This window comes from Lagenorhynchus albirostris, chromosome 19 (genome assembly GCF_949774975.1).
Source record: "Lagenorhynchus albirostris chromosome 19, mLagAlb1.1, whole genome shotgun sequence".
Taxonomy (NCBI): domain Eukaryota; kingdom Metazoa; phylum Chordata; class Mammalia; order Artiodactyla; family Delphinidae; genus Lagenorhynchus; species Lagenorhynchus albirostris.
Window position 1 is genome coordinate 45,729,828 of NC_083113.1, and position 15,980 is coordinate 45,745,807.

At 47.9% G+C, this 15,980-nt stretch overlaps 1 protein-coding gene across 1 annotated transcript in view; it reads left to right on the forward strand.

Moving 5' to 3' along the window:
* The window catches only part of PMFBP1 (polyamine modulated factor 1 binding protein 1), a 47,482-nt gene that overhangs the window by 30,495 nt on the left and 1,007 nt on the right, over positions 1-15,980 (forward strand). The window contains exons 8-20 of the mRNA XM_060129808.1: positions 144-270; positions 368-525; positions 1,941-2,181; positions 4,598-4,787; positions 4,953-5,106; positions 6,046-6,213; positions 6,478-6,615; positions 8,680-8,844; positions 9,403-9,570; positions 9,876-10,043; positions 10,863-10,966; positions 11,467-11,541; positions 13,726-13,964. Of these exons, the coding sequence (XP_059985791.1) occupies positions 144-270; positions 368-525; positions 1,941-2,181; positions 4,598-4,787; positions 4,953-5,106; positions 6,046-6,213; positions 6,478-6,615; positions 8,680-8,844; positions 9,403-9,570; positions 9,876-10,043; positions 10,863-10,966; positions 11,467-11,541; positions 13,726-13,964 (2,095 nt within the window). The remainder of the gene's footprint in view (positions 1-143; positions 271-367; positions 526-1,940; positions 2,182-4,597; positions 4,788-4,952; positions 5,107-6,045; positions 6,214-6,477; positions 6,616-8,679; positions 8,845-9,402; positions 9,571-9,875; positions 10,044-10,862; positions 10,967-11,466; positions 11,542-13,725; positions 13,965-15,980) is intronic.

The following is a 15,980-nucleotide window of genomic DNA, read 5'->3' on the forward strand; positions in this document are numbered from 1 at the left end:
CCCCCCCATCCCCCCTCCCGCAAACCCTGGCAACCACTATTTTGCTTTCCGTCCCTACGGATTTGCCTGTTCTGGACACTCAGAATTCTATAAAGCTTTCTTCCCCCATGTCCTCACCCTGCCCTGCTCTTCCATCTGCGCAGATACTGAAGCACCTGCAGGAGCAGAAAGACAGCCAGTGCTCGCACGTGGAGGAGTACCAGAACCTCGTGAAGGATTTGCGCACGGAGCTAGAAGCCGTGTCAGAAGAGAAGAAAAGCATCATGGAGGGTAAACCGTGGGCCAGCGGGCTGCAGCAGAGGGTAGGCAGCCAAGGAAGCCGGAGCCCCGCTCTGAGCAAGAAGCGCTCTGTCTTGTCCCGCTGCAGACATGTTGAAGCTGGAGCTGGACCTGCACAGGCTGCGGGAAGAGACATCTGCCCGCTTGGAGAGGAAGGACAAGGAGGTCGTCATCCTGCAACGGCGACTGCAGGAGCTACAGGTGCAGTTCACTGAGACCCAGAAGCTCGGTTTGAAGAAAGACAAGGTAAGGCGAGGAGCTCCGTGGTTGGAACTGCCAGCAGGGCCCTGTGAGGCCAGGCCTCGGCAGAGGCGGGCTCTGTGGCCCCACACTCGCTGTGATTGCTGGGGAGCACCCATACATGCGCAGTGAGACTGCGGTGCTTCAGGCCCAGGGGCAATTCTGAGCTCTTCCTTGGAATTTCTCATGGCACGTAATAAATAAATAAAACATCAGGAGCCTTAATAGAGATGTGGACTCTGTGTAAGAAAGGGGTTCTTCCCCAGCCCTGCAATAGTGAGTTTGGGACACGCTCGTATTATTCCCTTATGCTTTTGTTTATGCCTAAGAGTAGAAAGAAATGCTATAAAATAATGTGTAGCCTTATTCACAATTTCATGTGAATTTCAATTCTTTAATTACAAATAACTTACAAATATGCAAACCAGGCAGTTTGAAAATATTAGTGGAAATATGCCCTAGAAGGTCTGTAGTTACCAACGTAAATCAAGCTCCTAGAAAAGCGTAAGACTGGAACCAAGGGCAGAAAGACTGAAACCAGCGCAAGTTTTTGTAGTCAGTACTGTTTCAACTCTAAACTTTTATCAGAGCTAGTAGAAATAATCCAATTGATTTGAGTGGCTGGTCATTCAAACTTCCTATTTCAAGGTCTGGAGGTGATTCACCAGTCAAAATGGAGGTATTTGGAGAGATGTTGAAGAAGCAGCAAGGAGTCTGGATAAGCAGCTTCGAGTCACTCATATATTCATTCAACAGATACTTTTGAGATCCTATTATATGCCAAGCACTCTTCTAGGCATAAGAATATAATAAAACATGTGCCATCCCTACGTTCATGGAGCTTACATTCCAGTCTTTAGAGACAAACAAATAAAACTAATATACAATAAAATGTTAGGTACTAATGAATTCCTAAAACAGCTTGGTGGCTGTTTTCCCCAGAGTGGTCGGGGGAGGCCTCTTTGATAAGGTGACATTTGGGCAGACATTTGAATGAAGTAAGGGGGCCACCCAGGCCAAAGTCTTGAAGAATATTCCAGGCAGAGGCAAGATCAAGGGCGAGTGCCCTCAGGTGGGAGTCAGCTCGGAAGCAGAGAGGGTGGGGCGGCAAGAGGTGAGGTCAGACAGGTAGCCAAGAACCAGATCATGAGCGTCCCGGGATGTCGTTGTAAGGACTTTGGTCTTTTTCTAACTGAGATGGACCCAGTAGAGGTTTTGAACAGAGACATAACAAGATCTGACTCGCATTTGTAAAAGCCCAACTCTGACTGCTACAGGGAGGCAGGGAGCCCAGGTGGAGGCTATTGCAACATCCAGGCAAGAGAAGACGGTGGCTGGAAGAGGTCTCAAGACAATCTCTAACTGACTTCGCCCTGCCGCTGCTCAGGCCTCTATCAGCATTAACACTTTGCTTTCCTCAGCTCCTCCAGGAGAAAGATGAGATGCTGCAGGAGCTAGAGAAGGACCTGGCGCAGGTTAAGAACACCCTCGTAAAAAAGGAGATGGAGTTGGAGAAGCAGCAATGCATGACAAGAGAACTCGAAGTTGCCATCCAGGAGGAGAGACGGGATAAGTGCAAGGCCGAGTATGGGCACCTGGGAGCTGAGATCAAGAAGCTGAAGGACTGTCTTGAAGATGCCAAACAGCAGCACAGGCTGGCTGGTGAGGCCCCCGGGCAAGCACTGTCCCCACACACTCCAACCCATGGGGCCAGAGCAGCCCCCTCCTTTCCCCAAATGGCCGTGTCCCTCTCCCTCACCGCTTTCTCACTCCGATCTCCTCATGATCTCATCTCATCTCACAGCAGTTAGGACCGCCCTCTAAGCTCCTTCCTTCACCCCAACCTTACCTTTTCTCTGAAGCCCCCATCACACAGCAGGTGCTCGGGTTGGGAAGGCAGACCACTGCTCTCACACGCCCACCGTTTTCTCTGCAGCCTCAGCTGAAGGTCCTCTCCTTTCCTCACCACGGAGAGCACAGGGCTCTGTACCTTGCTTCTTTGTACCACATTCCTCTCCACCTTCTCTGGGACCTTTGTCACACCATTCATTTCTTCCTTCCCTGGTTTTTAACACTCTCCTTTTTTGGTCTACACACACATTTGCTTGCAGTGTGGGTTGTGTCCTTGCTCCTTTGCCCAAAGTGCTTTCTCAGAAGTCACCAGTAACTTCTTGCCTTGGAAATGGGGTTGCCTTTGAGTGATAAAAATGTCCTGGAATTAGATGTTGATGGTTGCACAACTTTGTGAGGCTACTAGAAACCACTGTACTGTACACTTTAAAAGGATAAATTTTATGTTATGTGAGTGATGTATCAATTTGGGGGAAAAAAAGAAGGTCCAAAGCACGTCTTCCTCGCCCTCCTCTAACTCTCTGGGTGTCCACACTGTTGGTCCCCCGCACCTCAACGGTTGTTTATTAGCTTTGGAGACACAACAGGTCCCTTGTTCTTCCATAAATCTCACCACTGTTTCCTCTTTTTCCTCCTGCCCTGACAGTGGTCACCCATCTCTAAGATTCTGCCCTCTTCTCTCCTCTCTACACTCATTCCTTGGTGAGCGCCTCTGCTCCTTGTAGCTGCATTTCTCTGCAGGTGACTCCAATGCCTAGAGCCCCAGCCCTGACTTGGCACCTGGTCAGTCTTGTCTTTAGAGACTAGCTCCACCTGACCAACCCACCTTCCCCACTAACCCAACATTCCCAAAGCTGAACCTACTCTCTTCCCTATTAAAAAAAATCCTCCTCCCTTCTTCCGGGTGTATAATTATCTCCGTAGTGACACCATCTTTCTTCCAGTATCCCAGGCTTAAAAAAACGGAGAGAAAAGTGATATTTAAGTAGAAATGATAGGAGAAGCTACCGGAAGTGGGGAGATATTTGGTGTAGAGAAACCCCAGTAAGCACCTTACTCCTTCATACCCAGTGGAGGCAAGGACGTGGGCTAAAAGGATATTGTCAGAAGTCTTTCTCCATTCTAATCCATTCCAATTTTCCTAAAGCACTCTTTCCTTTATGGCAGGTCCCTACTCAAGAACCCACTAAATCATGTCTAAACATTTCTCTCAGGCTTTCAGCGTCCTCCAAAACCCCCTCTAGTCCATCCACTTCCTCAATTCTGTCTCTCACCATTCCTTCCCACTTTCCTTTCCAGTTAAGCTGAAATCTTCCCATCATCTTCCCACATGCCCTCCCCATTCCCTTCACTGTGCCCCCCACCCCGAGAATTCCCTTTCTTCTCCTTCTTCTAAGGCCCAGCTCAGCCTCTGTTCCTCCATAAGTCCATCTCCAACTGTACTTCCCCGCTTTGGTCCTCCTTCCTGAGTTCACAGTCAGTGTGAGTTTAACATTACTGTGTTCTCTATGTCAGCTCCCTCACTAGACTCTAAACTCTATGAGGGTCAGGATTTGTCTTCAATGACAGGATGAGTTGCAGAAGAGATACCAAGCAATTTCAACTTGTTTGAAATTTCAATTTCAATTTGTTTAATTTTATTCAAGAAGGAGTTCACGGCTGGTGGGTAGTTGAAGACAGATAATTTATCAGAGCTCCTTAGGAGTGATAATGAGATAGAGAGAGATGAGGACAGATTGGAAATTGAAGTAAGTCACAGAATGAAGGAACAGACTTTTGTTTTTTTTGGCTACATTGGGTCTTCGTTGCTTCACACAGGCTTTCTCTGGTTGCAGTGAGCAGGGGCTTCTCTTCATTGTGGTGTGCAGGCTTCTCATTGCAGTGGCTTCTCTTGTTGTGGAGCACGGACTCTAGGTGCACAGCCTTCAGTAGGTTGTGGCACGTGGGCTCAGTAGTTGTGGCATGCAGGCTCAGTAGTTGTGGCTCACAGGCTCTAGAGCTCGGGCTCAGTAGTTGTGGCACACGGGCTTAGTTGCTCCACAGCATGTGGGATCTTCCCAGGGCTCAAACCCGTGTCCCCTACATTGGCAGGCAGATTCTTAACCACTGCACCACCAGGGAAGCCCCAAGGAACAGACTTTTTAACTGGTCTCATTTGAGAGTCTGATCTTCACACATACTCCCTTCACACATGGACATGCCCCGGGCTATCTCCTGTCTTCTGCAGCTCAGCAAGCAGCCCAATATAAAGAAGAAGCCATTCTGGCAAAGGGTAACCTGGAGGATTGCCATAGGAAACTGCAAAGCTGCATTTGCCTGGAGAAGCAGAAGGCAGAGACCATCCAGGAGCTCCGGAGAGAACTTCAGAAGCTGCAGAAGGATTCCCTAATGGCAGAGGAGGAACTCGCGCCCAGCAGGTACCACAGGTTCCCCTCCAGACAGAGTCTCTGTCCCTCGTAAGCCAGTTGGGACCCTGTGGGATGCTGCCCAGGAGTTGGGTAGCAAGCCCCGGGCAGGCAGCCCACAGTCCAACCGACGTGGACCCTGAAGTCCATCCACCTGTTTTTGCCATTTTGCTTTAGGAAACGGATAGAGGAGCTGACATCAGAATTATCTGAGTTCTCCAGAAAGCTTGAAATTTCAGAGAAGGAAAAGAGGCAGCTTCAGAAGACAGTGACTGAGCAGGATGTAAAACTGAATGACCTGCTAGATCGTATAAATCACATTCAACACCAGGTGTGGAGGGCAAGTAGGCAGCCAGCTCAAGCATTTGCTCTGTTTCAGATTAAATGCATTGCTCTTGGGAATTCCCTGGCCGTCCAGTGGTTAGGACTCCGAGCTCTCACTGCAAAGGGTCTGGGTCAATCCCTGGTCGGGAAACTAAGATCCCACAAGCTGAGCGGTGTGGCCAAAAAAAAAAATTGCATTGCTCTTTATTTGGGAAGATGCCACCACCAATCCATTGCAAACTACTTGTCCAGAATTTGTTTTAGAATGCTAAGCCAGCCAGGCAGCTCCAGTTCCCACAACCAATAATAAGCATTTTCAGGGGCCAAGCTTAAAAACAGTCAAACGACAATATTATTTCTTTTTCTAGGACTCAAAAGCTATCCTCTCAGTCGATTTAAAGTTTTTTAACTTTGAATTATTCCTTTTGTGCTTTTCTAAGATTTTTAAAAATTTATTCAGAGAGTATTTTATGTGGAAAGACTTGGTAAGTAAGTGGGACCTGGATCTATAAATAAAATAAGTTGGTATTTCTAATTGAACAAAGAAAAACTATTGCTGAACCTAAGAGGAAACTTTTTTATTAAACACGCTAAATAACCAAGGAGTTGTCCTCATTTTTTTTTTTTTTTTTTTTTTTTTTTTTTTGCGGTACACGGGCCTCTCACTGTTGTGGCCTCTCCCGTTGCAGAGCACAGGCTCCAGACGCCACAGGCTCAGCGGCCATGGCTCACGGGCCCAGCCGCTCCGCGGCATGTGGGATGTGGGATCTTCCCGGACCGGGGCACGAACCCGTGTCCCCTGCATCGGCAGGCGGACTCTCAACCACTGCACCACCAGGGAAGCCTCATATTTATTTCAGCCATCCCTGTGCACAGTTGTCTGAGCTGGGGGTTTTCTCCGCAAAAATATGGTGCCTGACTTGCAGCCCCGTGTTTGTTTTCTCAGAACAGGAAGCAAGCCTCCTCCAAATGCAGTCTAGAAGAACAGCTTCAGGAGGAAACCAGGTTGCTGGAGGAGAAACAGGAGCAGCTGAAAAAGAGTAAAGAGCAGGAGAAGCTACTGCAGCAAGAGCTCGAGATATTCCGACAGGAAGGAAAAAAGAAAGAAAAGATGGTGAGGAGAATCTGGGAAGCCTCGGGATTAAGAATCCAAGGCCAGACCTGAGCCCAGCTGGGCCTGGTGGGATACAGAGGCTGAGGGTGCTCAGACTTCAGGAGAGAAGGGAGGGAGGGTGAGAAAGACAAGTGAGGAGGGCAGAGAAGGCCTGAGATACATGGGGTGCAAGGTGGAGCTGTGTGTGAGGGCAGAAGGAGGGGCTTCTGCAGGAGTCTAAGATAACACCTCCATCTGGGCTTTGTTTCCTTAATTGGGGAGCAGTCAAAGGAGAATTTGAGAAAGTTGGAGGAGGAAAATGATAATCTCAAATCACAGTTAAAGCAATGTTCTGCGCAACTGGATTCCTCTCTCTGCAAACAAAACAGCACCCAGCAAATCAACCAGGAGCTGACTCGTAAGGTGAGTAGACAGAAACCCCAAGGGGGTGAGAAATTTGAACCCTATGACCCTTGACCTGAAGTTGGCACCTAGCTCTCCTCCATCACAGAAATGCCACTAACTGCCCAGCCCATGTGCATTCTGGGGCACCGGAGCCCCCACTTCCCTCCTGAAGTGTCACCCACTTGCTGGCCAAGAAGTATTTCTTCCACATGTAGAAGGTCTTATTTAATATCTGGTGGAGCCCCAAACCATCTGGGCTTTGGCATCAAGGCTTCCAGAGTTGCATTTTAGACCAGAGTTGAGTGAGCCCATTGTTCGGGGCAATTTGCTAGGGAACACTTCCAAAAATAGTCCCAAAGCACAAAAATGGGATGAAAGGGGACACGGTTATATTTCATTACACGAATAAAGACAAAAGGAGTAAATGGCATCTAATGTACGTGAGGCACTGTGCTCACATTCAGTCATCATTTACTGACCGTCTACTTAAGTCCTTGGCATGCCTTGCATCTGCTGGTTTACAGAGGAGAGAAAGGCTGAGGCTCAGACTGACTAATTGGTAAGTGATGGGATGGAGCAATATTTGAACTTGGATCATCTGGCTCTGCCACCTGACCTCTTTCCCTTCATCCTGAATGGCAATACTTGCCCCAAATGAGCCCATTCCATATTTCTGGACAAGAAAAAAATACAGCATCTTGATTAGGTAGTCTCTTGAATTATAAATGAGAGACCAAGCAGCTCTGAGTCCTTCATAATAAAGAGTTCATCTTAAAATACTATGACCATTCTAAGTGTACGAATAGCACTACGCAATAGAACTCTCTGTGATGATGGAAAAGTTCTAGATTAGAGTTACCTGATACTATATGCACTAGCCACATATGGCTATTGACTGCTCGAAATATGGCTTAGTATGACTAAGGAACTGAATTTATAAGTTTAATTTTAGTTTTATTGAAATGTAAATAGTCTCATGTGGCTAGTGGCTGCCATATTAAACAGCAGAGGTCTGAGGCACTGATGTTTCTGGAGTTTTGTCACTCAGGGATATAAATCTCTCCTCTAGTGGGATCCAGAGTTGAGGCCTGAATCACTCAAATCCCCAAGGAACTGCTTTCAATATAAGGAATACTGCCTAAGTATTTAATATAGGCCTGTTATCACATTTGCCAAAAGAAAGGGAGTTATGTAAATGTGCAACTAGAAGCACTAATTTCAGAATTCCTTTGATGGGAATCCAGAGGCTGGAGGAGTTTATGTGTGTGTAAGCATGTTCAATTTTTTAAAAGCATGCCCCACATATAACAGACTTTTTGAATCAATGGAAACAGCCATTAGAAAGAGGCTTAGTTTTGCATTCTAAACTGCATTTCCTTTCATCGGTAGTCCATATTTCAATTTTAAACACACTCTGTCGGAACTATATGTCCAATTCATCCCTAGTATTGCCCAATGCACTATTTCATTCAGTCCAAATAAATCATTTAGTATATTTAGTGAGCACCTATTATATGCCATGCTCTGAGCTACAGGTAGTGGGGATACAGCGATGAAGAAAGCACACACAGTCCTGCTTTCATGGTGCATCAAGTCTAGTGGATTATGTCAGGAGTTGAGGCATAATGCATACCACTGAAATGTTGCATCATGTTTCCTAACCTAGAATTGGATTCCAAGTTAACACTAATCCTAACCCTAACCCTAACCATGAGACAGTTAACTATTAACAGAAACCATCCAGTCACAAATGTAGGACCCATGCTTGGCTGGCACACGTCAAAGGCTGCGGAGTCTGTGAAAGGGACTTCTCGTGTATTTGACACATCATGGCCCAGTACTTCCAGTACTCCTTGTATTGGGAAGACATGCTATCTAGAAAGGAAGTGTGGGAGAGGGGTGCAGAAGAACCTGGAAAGGCAGCTCTTCCTCTTCCAACAGTGAGGGGAAGTGGGCATTATCACAGTCTGCTGGGCAGGTAGTTAGTGCAGGGAGGAGAGAGCCCTGTGCCTGTCCATCTGTGGACACAGAGGATGCCTCCACGGCCATGAACCTTGACAGTTATGTTCCCCCTCCCTAAAGATAATCCTTCAGAAGGAGACCATGGCGAGTCTGCAGATTCAGCTGGACAAGGCTGCGGCGAAAGAGAAGCAATACCTCCAGACCACGGTCAGTAAAGATGTCTATGAGGAGGTATGCCGGAAGTCAGCCTCCTGCCAAGACGACCTAACACAGGCCCTGGATAAGGTGGGCTACACCCTCTCATCTCCGGGGCTGTTTAATATCCAAGTTATCCCAGCAGCTTGAAAGGTGAAGGAGTCAATTTCCTGCATAACTGGCTGTCACCAAGGCCATCTGCAAACCCTTGCATTGGCTGGGATGTCTGTCCAGAGAAGGCCTGCTTCTCCCTAGTGAGGCTTTGGGGAAGAGGGGGATAGAGGCCAAATCTAACAAGTCTTTCTGCCCATGGGTGACCCAGGGGCAAGGTTTTCCCAAGACCTGGATTTTTCAGGGAAATTCATGCCGCATCCCTGTGCTAATCATGCCTGGCTGATGAGCTCATAGAATTGGAAAGAGAGGAAACGGGAGAGGGGCAGGGGAGATGCAGAAGACTGACCGTTGTCACTTCTCACCCCTCCCTGGGACTCTAGGCGAGGTGACCAGGACCAGGTGTGTCTGTGCCACCCTGGGCAGAAGAGAGTAGGGGCTGTGGGACTGGTGGAACCCTTCTCCATTCAGGACTCAGCACAGAGGCCCAAGCGCAATGACAGCCGTTCTCCCCCCAACCCTTTGTCTTTACCAAAGCTCAGTCATTCGACCTCAGAGACAAAGAGTCTTCACCAAATTCTGACACAGGCCCAAGACAGGAAGATTCAGCTGGAAGAGGAAGTCATTGCTTACGAGGAGAGGATGAAAAAGCTGAATGTGGAGTTAAAAAAACTGCAGGGCTTCCAGCAGCAGAGTGAGCTAGAGGTGAGGAGCGGCCAGGGGCCCCGGCTGCCGTCCTGCCCAGGGCCCCAAGGCCTCTTCTTGCCCCACAGCTGTGTACTTCGCACTGAGCCGGTCCCTTCGGCTAACAAGTGCCCTCCCGTTTGCTGGGCTCTGGGAGCTTCAAGAAGGCGGCAACTATCAGAGCAGGGGCGCCCTCTGCTGGCCGCTGGAAATAAAACACTCCCTCATGAACCTCCCAGAGAAAGCGCCCTCCCGCCTTGTCGTGGGTCCTCCAGGGTCAGGGTGGCAAGCTGGGGTCTCCCTCCTCACTGTGCGCTACCGAGCAGGTGCAGGCCTTCGACAAAAAGCTGGAGGACATGAGCAACCAGGTGCTGCAGTGGCAGAAGCAGCACCAGCGGGACCTCGAGGTGCTGGCCGCTAAAGAGGAGCAGCTCAGGGCGTTCCGGGAGGAAATGCGCGCCCTGAAAGAGAGCCTCCTCGCGGACGGGAAGGAGGTGGGCACTCCTCAACTCCCAGCCGCTTCCTCCCACTGCCCCAGAACATCCCACGACCGCCTGCGTGACAGACACCCTTTGATGGGGGTGGGGGTGCCTGGGAGCAAGGAAAGGACGCCCCCTCTATTCAGTACAAAGCGGGGTCTGGGTGTTCCAGGCCCACAACGGCTGTCTCGACCCAACCATCTTCCCGTGACTTTGTTGATAGAGATATTGAACAGAGCAAAGGTCCCAATCCAGAGGAGAGAGAATGCCATCTCCATGTCAGGTACACCAGCAGCCCCGACTTAGATAATCCACGGCTCAGTCACCCTCCAGAGCCCCTCCTGACACTTTCAATTACCCTGCAGTAGAATCAGCTAAGAGCTCTTTGTGCATGTCCAGCTCTCTGAGCAGTGAAGTTTGTAGCAGGAGGCTCCCGGATATCCTTGGGGTGGCCACAGGGCCTTTGCCCAAATTAGAAAAAAAGTCCTCCCTTTCCACCAGATATTTTTTCTTTCATCTGTTTTTAAAAAGGCTTAATGTATTGCTGTTTTAGAATAGGTCACTTTGCTACCTTTGGCCTGAAAATCATTATTATAAATGTACAAACCTACTTTGTCTCTACTATAAGTGGTGTCTGCTCACAGATGTCACCTTTGTGATAATGCACTGCTGGAGGTGGAGGCCTGCAATGGCAATTCCAACTCTGGCCTCAGGGTTGGACAGCAGAGTCAATGTTTCTTCTCCCAGGAAGAGAGGAGACCTGATCTGGGAGAAGGGAGGTGACAGGCCTGTGCTCCCACCCCCTTACTATCTCATTTACTTCTTGTACCGAAGTCCTGTTGCCTGTCCCAGCGGTCTGCGCCTAAAGACACCTGCAGGCTGCACCGAGAGAACGATCAGATTATGTCCAACATGGAGCAATGGGCAAAAGAGCAGAAGTAAGTGCGGAAGAAAACAGTAAGGCAGGCTTCCAAGGGCTGGAATCACACCTGTGCCAGAGAATAGTGTCATACACACACACACAGCCCTCCAGGGAAACTGATCCAGTCTCAGCCCACACCCAGATGCTGGGAATAAGATGAAGGGGCCGCAACCCTTCAGGCGGGTTCAGAAAGCCCCGCCCACTTGGAAATGGAGCAGCTTCCAGACAGAAGGGATGCTCCTGTGGGTCAGATTTCCTCTTCCCAGCCTGGTGTCGGGCTTCACTGCCTGGATCCCCTGAACTCACTTGGGATCACAGTGATTTTGCTTGGGAGTGTAGAGGGTCCTCTTAATTGCCAGCTGCTAGGAGGGCTCTAGCTCCGGGGACGGGGGGATGAGCGGGGGGTCTGGGCCCCGAAGAGGCCTCGCCAAGAACACCCAATGTCCTTTTCAGCCAGCTCATGCTCTTACCCACAGGGGTCTGGGGAACTCTTTTCTTCTGTGAATTTTATTACAGGATCGCCAATGAGAAACTAGGAAACAAACTCCGTGAACAGGTCAAATATATCACCAAGCTGACTGGTGAAAAGGAGTAAGTCATCCCACGCCCCCCTGGCTGGAGCTTGGGCCCCAGGGAGAGGAGTCAGCCAGGAACCAGGGCTGGCTTTTTCACTGGATATGTGGAGAAAGACCCCAAGTCCCAAATCTGCATCCATGTGACCTTGGGCAATACCACTTGACCTCTTTGGGCCTTAGTCCCCTCACCAACAATAAAAAAAGGGGTTAATCATCTCTATGTCCCTCTCCACTGTCACCTTCCACAGTTCTCAGAAGTCAGAATGCTGAGAAGGAAACAGGAACTGAAAAGCAGACTGTATTAGTTAGGGTAGTGGCTAAGCTGTGGTAACGGAGAGCTCTCCAAACAAAGGGACATAGAACATAGAAGGAACACCTCTATGAGGTGAGCAGTCAAGGTTGGTGGGGTCCTTCTGTCCCATGTGGTCATTTGGGTCCATCTACTTGCAGCCTTGGTTCACCCTCATGGTCAAAGCTGGGTCAGCATAGAGTGTGGTACGGGAGGAGTGTTGGAAGTTTGGGAACAGAGGCAAAAGTATGGATGTCTAAAACTGAGATTTCAGAGGTGGCATAGTAACAGGTAATGACAAGCTCCAGGGCAGTGTTTCCCAACCTTTTGTCAGGGAACACTTAGAAAATGAACACCTTTGTTTGACACACTGAGAGGGTCTTGGATGGGGTTGCTTATGGTAAAGGTGACCAACCAGTAGCTGTGCCAAACCCTGCTCCAAGGGCTGAGGTATCGCAGCACACCTGGGACCCATTCATGCAGCCCCAGTTAGAAAGCTGTGTCCTGAGCTTGGACCATAAGAAAGCGTCTGGGTTGAAGGAGAAGAAAAGATCACTGGAATAAGGAGGTCAAGGAACTGAAGGGCCAGGGCTTGGATGAAAAGTACAGGATGCTGAAAGCATCAGGGATGCTGACAGGAGTGGACCAGAGAGAGTGGCAGAGAGCCAGGGAATGAGGGCATTCGAGGACCCTACCTCCAGGCCCAGTGGCACAAGGAGCATGGCAACAACATGAAGAGCTACAAGGGAAGGGGTGTCTTCACTGCCAGCCAGATTTATACAGAGCAAGAGGGCAGAGAATACGCCCAGAGAAGCAGTTGAGGATGAATTCTCTACTTGATTTCCTCTAGAAAATATAAAATATTTCACTAGGACAGAAACACTTTCTGAAAGGATTTAACTAAAGGAGAAATTGTCAGAATCTGAAGGTAGCCGGGCACCAGGCTTTTTCTTATATTGTGCCAAGTTCTGGCAAGTTTTTTGGGTTTTTTGTTTGTTTGTTTCACAAAGAACTCATTCTTGAGTTTGCTTGACCCTATTTGAAGGAACACCATCTTTTAATCATAATAACAAGAGCTCAACTAATATTTATTGCTTACTCATGAGGAGCACTGTTCCAAGTGCTTTACATGTGTTAACTTATTTAATCTTCATAATACCTCACACGTTCAGTGCACGTATAATCCCCATTTAAGGATGAAGAAAGGGAGAAACTCAGGCTACATAATTTTCCCATGGTCTCTTGACCAGTAAGTGGCAGAGTCAGAATCCCAACTTGGGAAGCCTGGTTCCAGAGCCCACTGTCACTCACTTCTCTCAACACTGGTTTGGAGAAATAATGCTGTTAGTATTAACAGTTGCCATTTACTGAGCCACAGGAGGTATGCTCAGTTACCTTTCCCCTCACCTACACTGGAGCTGCCATTTCTTCCATAAAATGGGGACAAGTAACTTGCCCAAGCTCTCGACAGAGCTGGGATCCCCTGTGTTCTCAACCTTTCAGCAAAGGGAGGCAAAAGAACTTGGGCTTTGGCATCAGAACTGGATGTGAGTGTTTCCTAGGCATGGCTGTGAGAAACTGAGGACATGTGATCAGAGTTGTTCTGGCTCTTTGAATCCAATTTCTATCATTTGTCAAACTGGATTTTTATATGAACCCCAGAAGGCAGATCAGACTCAATGGTCCCCATCTAACAGATAAGAAAACTAGCCCAGAGCTGACATGACACAGTGGGCCAGGAGTGCTGATTCTGGGTCCACCCCAACCCCAGGCCTGGGCTTCTTCCTGGGGATGCACATAGGCCTCCATTTCCACAGAACATGCGTGAGAGCACGAGCTCTGGAAGGAACTGGGCGTCCACGGAACTGGAACAGACCAAACACCCACCTGTCCTTCCCTCTCCTTCCCCAGCCACCTCCACAATGTAATGGTCCATCTGCAAAAGGAAAACAAGAAACTAAAGAATGAAATAGAGGAGAAGAAGCTGAAAGCTGGGCCCTCAAGGGTATGTACCAAAGCCCTATGGCCAAGCAAAACAGACCCCACATCAAGGGGGAAAGCGTATGGCACCTTGGACTGGAGGGGGATAACCCAAGATGTGAGCCAAAGAATGGACATCACCAAGTCTGTCGGGATGCCCCACTGCTCAGGTATGTCCACCATGCGGCTTTTGCTACTTACTATGGTGCTGTCTTTCTTAGTCCATTGGGTCAAAAAAGAAAAAAAAACGTATTTTGAAGAGATCACTGGATTGGAAATTCAAATAGGGGAAAAAAACAAATCTTTTGCTTAGCTATTCTGGACCAGAGATCATTGTTTTCTCCTCTGTAAAGGGGGAGGCAAATGAATTAAGGCTCATCCTGATTTAAGAATCTTTGATGTTACCCAAGTGCCTCCTATCTCAGACCTATCCCTTCCCCTGACCCAGTCCCTTTTGGGAGGTGTGAGGATAAGAAGGGAACAGGCAGAATAGGCATTTTTCTCCTCTAACGTGTTTTGGAAGCCTCACAAGAATGCCCTGGTCTCCTGTTCGGCCTGAGTCCAAGGCTACCTTTTCTGCCACCTGTAGACTCCATGGTACCCCCAAGGTAAGAAGTCACCTGCAACAGAGCTGCCTGGCCACGAGACTAGTCCTTGAGAAATCACTTCATTAATTTCTCCTCAAATCAAGATTGTCATTTCCTCCCTGTTCCCTCAGGTTCCTCATATTGCTAGAATCAGCGCCTTGCCCTGAGCATCATTTCCATGCATGTTTTTCAGAGGACAGTGAGTTCCTATTCCTCTCTTGACTTGGATCAGCTCTAACCGGAATATGTCAAGGTCCAAGCCTATTCTGCAAGATGCTAACGTTTTATTGAGTTTTGTCTACTTCCTGCGGCAGAGTGAGCCTTGGAACCCTACTACCATCTCCAGGCCCAAACTCTAAAATAAAGACATGAGCACAGCAGCCTCAGTGAGCTCGTGGTGTCTTGCAGACAATTCTGCCCCCTCAGGTCCCCAGCAATGTGTTCATCCCTATTTTCCCTAAATTCTAAAACATATAGTTCTCTTTGACATACATAGGGGAGCTGTAATTCCCAAAGCAAGCTTCTGGATTATCTGGATTCGTTTTTAAACCAACAAGAGATAATTAGTTCCTTTTTTATTCCTTCCATCTCTGTCTGGAATTTAAGAAGAAAAAGAAATATCTAAAAACCTCCGAAAGGAAAGTAATCCTGAGACCCAAAAGAGAGGAAGAGAAATAAATGATGCATTTTCCAAAGGCAGGAGGGAGAGATAGCCATCTGCTTTCTCCCTGGCTGCCATATTCCTTCTTTTAACAATTTTATTTTTCTCCCCAGCCAGCTCAGTACAAGAAAAATTCCATTATAACAAACTCCAAGGACAGCTAAACTATTTTATTGTGGCTGGATTTTGTTAAACTAAGTACATGTCTAGAATTTCTATTTCTAGTCTATAGAAAATTGAAATAGCTAAAGGTAAAGTAAGAGAAAGAAATGAAAGGGCTTGCATTTCTGGAAGAAGGGAAAGGAAAAGTGAAGGAAGAAACCCACTAGTTGATAGCAATTCTTAAATATCTTGCCTCCGTCCACAGCCAAACAAAAGCCAAGAAAATTTTTTGCTAATAGCAGCAATGTGTTATATAGGATGCCCCTGCTAGGCCTTGAGAAGGGCAAGTTCTGGAAATGCAGTGTAAGGCAGGAGCGATGGGCACATCTGGTGGTTTCTATTGTGATGGTCATTGTCTGGTTTTTAATGCTCTTTTGACTGTGTTCCTTCATTTGGTTTAGAATAAGGATACGTGTTCTAGAGAAAACAAAGACTGAAGGGTCTGGTACTAATGAAATGGCTTCTAGTTCTAGCCTGTGGTCCATTTATTCAAGTAAAAGTTCAATGTCACTAAAATCCCCAGTACAGTCTACTAAAAAGGCATTTTGTCTCTTTAATTTACAAAAAGTTTTCATATATGTTGGCCAAAGGGACAATATCTGGGTACTTTGAATGTTGTACTTTTTCCAAAGTTGTCTTTCACTTCCTATAGTGTGATTACACCAGAGGAAAGCAGGTAGCACGCTATGGGGAGCAAAGGGGCAGGAGAGCCAGAACCATATCAATACATCACCCAGCCGTGTGGCCTTGCAAGCCCAGCCAGGTAGGAGACCCAA